At 56.6% G+C, this 3,536-nt stretch overlaps 1 protein-coding gene across 1 annotated transcript; it reads left to right on the forward strand.

Moving 5' to 3' along the window:
* The first annotated feature begins 2,097 nt into the window (after positions 1–2,097).
* Positions 2,098–2,577, forward strand: LOC147986732 (uncharacterized). The gene has a single exon (XM_087542129.1). It carries the CDS (start codon positions 2,098–2,100, stop codon positions 2,575–2,577), a length of 480 nt encoding a protein of 159 aa, XP_087398255.1.
* Positions 2,578–3,536: the final 959 nt, after the last annotated feature.

A 3,536-nucleotide genomic window follows, 5' to 3' on the forward strand; every position in this document is an offset into this window, starting at 1 on the left:
GTAGAAGCCCTCCGTGATCGATGCCCCCTCCGGCGGAGCTCCGGAACAGGCCCCAAGATGGGATCTCGTGGATACAGAAAGTTGCGGCGGTGGAATTAGGTTTTTGGCTCCGTCTCTTATCGTTTGGGGGTACGTGGATATATATAGGAGGAAGAAGTACATCGGTGGAGCAACAGGGGGCCCACGAGGGTGGAGGGAGCGCCTGGGGGGTAGGCGCGCCCCACTACCTCGCGGCTTCTTGGTAAGTCTCTTGACGTAGGGTCCAAGTCCACTGGATCATGTTCGTTCCGAAAATCACGTTCCCGAAGGTTTTATTCCGTTTGGACTCCGTTTGATATTCTTTTTCTACGAAACTCTGAAATAGGCAAAAAAACAACAATTCTGGGATGGGCCTCCAGTTAATATGTTAGTCCCAAAACTAATATAAAAGTGAATAATAAAGCCAAATATTGTCCAAAACAAAAGATAATATAGCATGGAGCAATCAAAAATTATAGATACATTGGAGACATATCACTCCTCGACTTCCCTCCCGCCGCGGAGATGCTCGATGAGTGGAGAGCCACTATCCGGAGCCTCGTCGGCGTCGCCAACAAAGACGAGCCATGTCCGGCGGGGCCCTCAGGCTGGTGCTCTATCGAGCCACTGCATGCTGGCGGTGGAGGGGCCGGAGGCGCCGCGGCCACGGTGCACTCTCCTCCTCCACGCCAGCCACCGCGGATGTCGGTCCGTCGTGATGACGCTTGTGATGACATTTCCATAGCATCGTCCGACTGACGGACCCGCCGCGACCAACGCCAGGTTATTCTGGAGCGAGCCCATGAAGACACTCGAACCACCATCGAGTGCCAGCGCGATACGGGCCACCAGTCAGACAGGCGGGCGGGGCCCGCTATGGACCACCCAACACCGTGAGGCTCCGGTGGCCTACCTTATGAGGTGGGCTGCCCAACTTTTACCCGCGGGCTACGGTAGTTCCAATGGCCGTCCCACTGCATGTTCAAGCCCGACGTCGGGGAGAATTACGACGGCAAGACCCACCCGTCAGAGTTGCTCAGCATCTACACCATCGCGATGCAAGCCGCTGGAGCTCGTGACGACAAGGTGCTTGCCAATTACTTCCCGTTGGCCCTGAAACCCAATGTCATGTCTTGGTTGCTGCACTTGCCGGCAGATTCCATTTCTTCTTGGTCAGATCTGTGCCACGAGTTCGTTGGTGCCTTCACTGGAGGCCACCAAGCTCATGGCCAGGCGAGTGATTTGCATATCATTCCCTAGAAGGAAGGTGAAAACCTGCGCAAGCACATACAGAGGTTCAGCCGAGTGCAATACAACATCCTAGATGTTCATCCTGCTGCCGTGATCAGCGCCTTCCATCAGAATGTGCGTAACCGCAAGATGCGTGAAAAGCTGGCAATGAACAAGGTCAAGGACGTGGCCGAACTTTACGTTATGGCCGATAGATGCGCTCGGGCTGAAGAGGGAAGGAAATACCCTAGCGAAGACGCCGGTGTGGAAACCGACTCTACCGACAAAGACACCGCCGCCCCGACACCAGTGCTTGCTGTCGAGGGATCCAGCGACACCAGCGCTACCAAGAAGGCCAAGGTAGACGACCCCGTCAAGGTGATTGCCGGGTGCCCCGCTTGCCAAGCCTTGGCGGCTGCCGACAAGCCAGGGGGCTCCGACAAGCAATACTGCAAGATCCACCGCACCAAGGGCCACGACCTCCAGAACTACCGACAAGTTGAGCTTCTTGCTGAAAAGCAAAAAGCCGAATATGAGAGGCGGGACAAGGAGAAGGGTCGGGATGGTGCCGAAGGATCCGGCAAGAAGTGTGGCGGCCAAGGAGGTCGCCGCGGCAGGGATAACCAGCAAGAGAGGCCCGCACAGGGCCGCGACAAGAAGCAGGAAGACGATGGTCGTGACGAGGACGACGAGTCCAGTGAGCATGAGTTCCAGAAGGCTACGGAGGCCATGTGCGTCGATGGTGGAGCCTCGCTGCACACTTCTCACCGCCAGCTCAAGCAGTGGGCGCGTGAGATTACAATAGCAGAGCCATCGTTTGACGCTCAGAAGCCACTGAAGTGGTCCAGCATGCCCCTCGTCTTTGACGCCGAGGACCACCCAGACCGCACAACTGCGATCGGGTGTTTGCCGTTGTTGGTCTCACCAATGATATGCAACCTCAAGGTGAACAAGATGCTGGTTGACGGCGGGGCGGACCTGAAATTGATCTCGCCAGTCGTGATCAAAAGGCTGCAAATTCCTGATGGAGACCTCGAGGAAACAAGTATGTTTCAAGGGGTTAGTTCGGGAAGGAGCCAGCCGAAGGGGAAGGTCACGTTGCCCGTGACGTTTGGAGGTGAGTTGAACTACATGACAGAGAGGATCGTCTTCGATGTGGCCGAGATCCCCTTGTCCTACAACGGGATCCTCAGCCGCCCGGCACTAGCCAAGTTCATGGCGGCGTCGCACTACGCCTACAATACGCTGAAGATGCCTAGGCCGATGACCATCATCACCGCCCCCTCCGACAAGAAGGATGCGCTGATCTACCCTAACCAACTCTATTGAGAAGCAGTTGCGGCAGCTGCCGCCAAGGCACTTGCTCCTGCCGTTGAAGCCCCGGGAGGAAAGAAGAAGACTGGTAAGACCTCTCGCACCCACTCCGGCAAGCGCACCTCTTCGGAGTGTTGTGCTACCGTCGAGGACGTGCCCGAGAGCTCTACCGGCAAGAGCAAGAAATCTAGAGCTACACCATCGCTGACTACCTGTCAAAGCGCGCTGCATTTAAGCTACCTGTGGAACCAGGTACCTTTTTGCTTCGGTTAACTCAACCATCCCTCGAACCGTCAACGGAGCAGAACAAGCAGCGGAAATCGGGCCCTGGCAAGTACTCCCGCCGAGCCCCCAGGGGCCGCCAGCAAGGGTGTTGCCGTGGATTCCGAGCCTGCCAAGGGGCAGCTGGCTCCGGCAGGGTGCCAAGCCCTAACCGTAGAGACGACTGCCCCCATGGCAGAAGAGATGCCTTTGGTCTTTGCCGTCGAGCCCCAGGCTCCAGCATGGGCACAGCATACCGTCCGTTTCCTCTAGACAGGGGAACTTCCCGAGGAACAGGAAGAAGCGGAAAAAGTAGCCCGTCGGTTTGCCCTGTACTAGTTCGTCGATGACGTCCCGTACAGAAAAAGACCGAACGGTGTGAAATTGAAGTGCGTCCCCCGGGAGGAAGGATTGGAGCTGTTGGCAGAGATACATGGAGGCATATGTGGCTCCGACATAGGGTCGAGGGCCCTTGCCGGCAAGGCTTCTTCTGGCCAACCACCCTCCAGGACGTGATGGCACTAGTAACCAGGTGTGAAGCGTGCCAGTTCCATTCGAAGAAGCTTCATCAACCATCTCAAGCCCTTCAAAAAATCCCTCTCTCCTGGCCGTTTTTGGTCTGGGGGCTCGACATACTGGGCCCCTTTCCCCCGTGTTGTCGGGGGTTTTGAGTACTTGTACGTTGCAATCGATAAGTTCACAAAGTGGTCGGA

This window comes from Triticum urartu, chromosome 2A (assembly GCF_056163025.1).
Source record: "Triticum urartu cultivar PI428250 chromosome 2A, HENAU_Tu73, whole genome shotgun sequence".
In the NCBI taxonomy this organism is placed as follows: domain Eukaryota; kingdom Viridiplantae; phylum Streptophyta; class Magnoliopsida; order Poales; family Poaceae; genus Triticum; species Triticum urartu.

Excerpts from the sequence above, each read along its gene's own strand:
- LOC147986732 (XM_087542129.1), top strand. The coding sequence starts at position 2,098 with ATGCCCCTCGTCTTTGACGCCGAGGACCACCCAGACCGCACAACTGCG.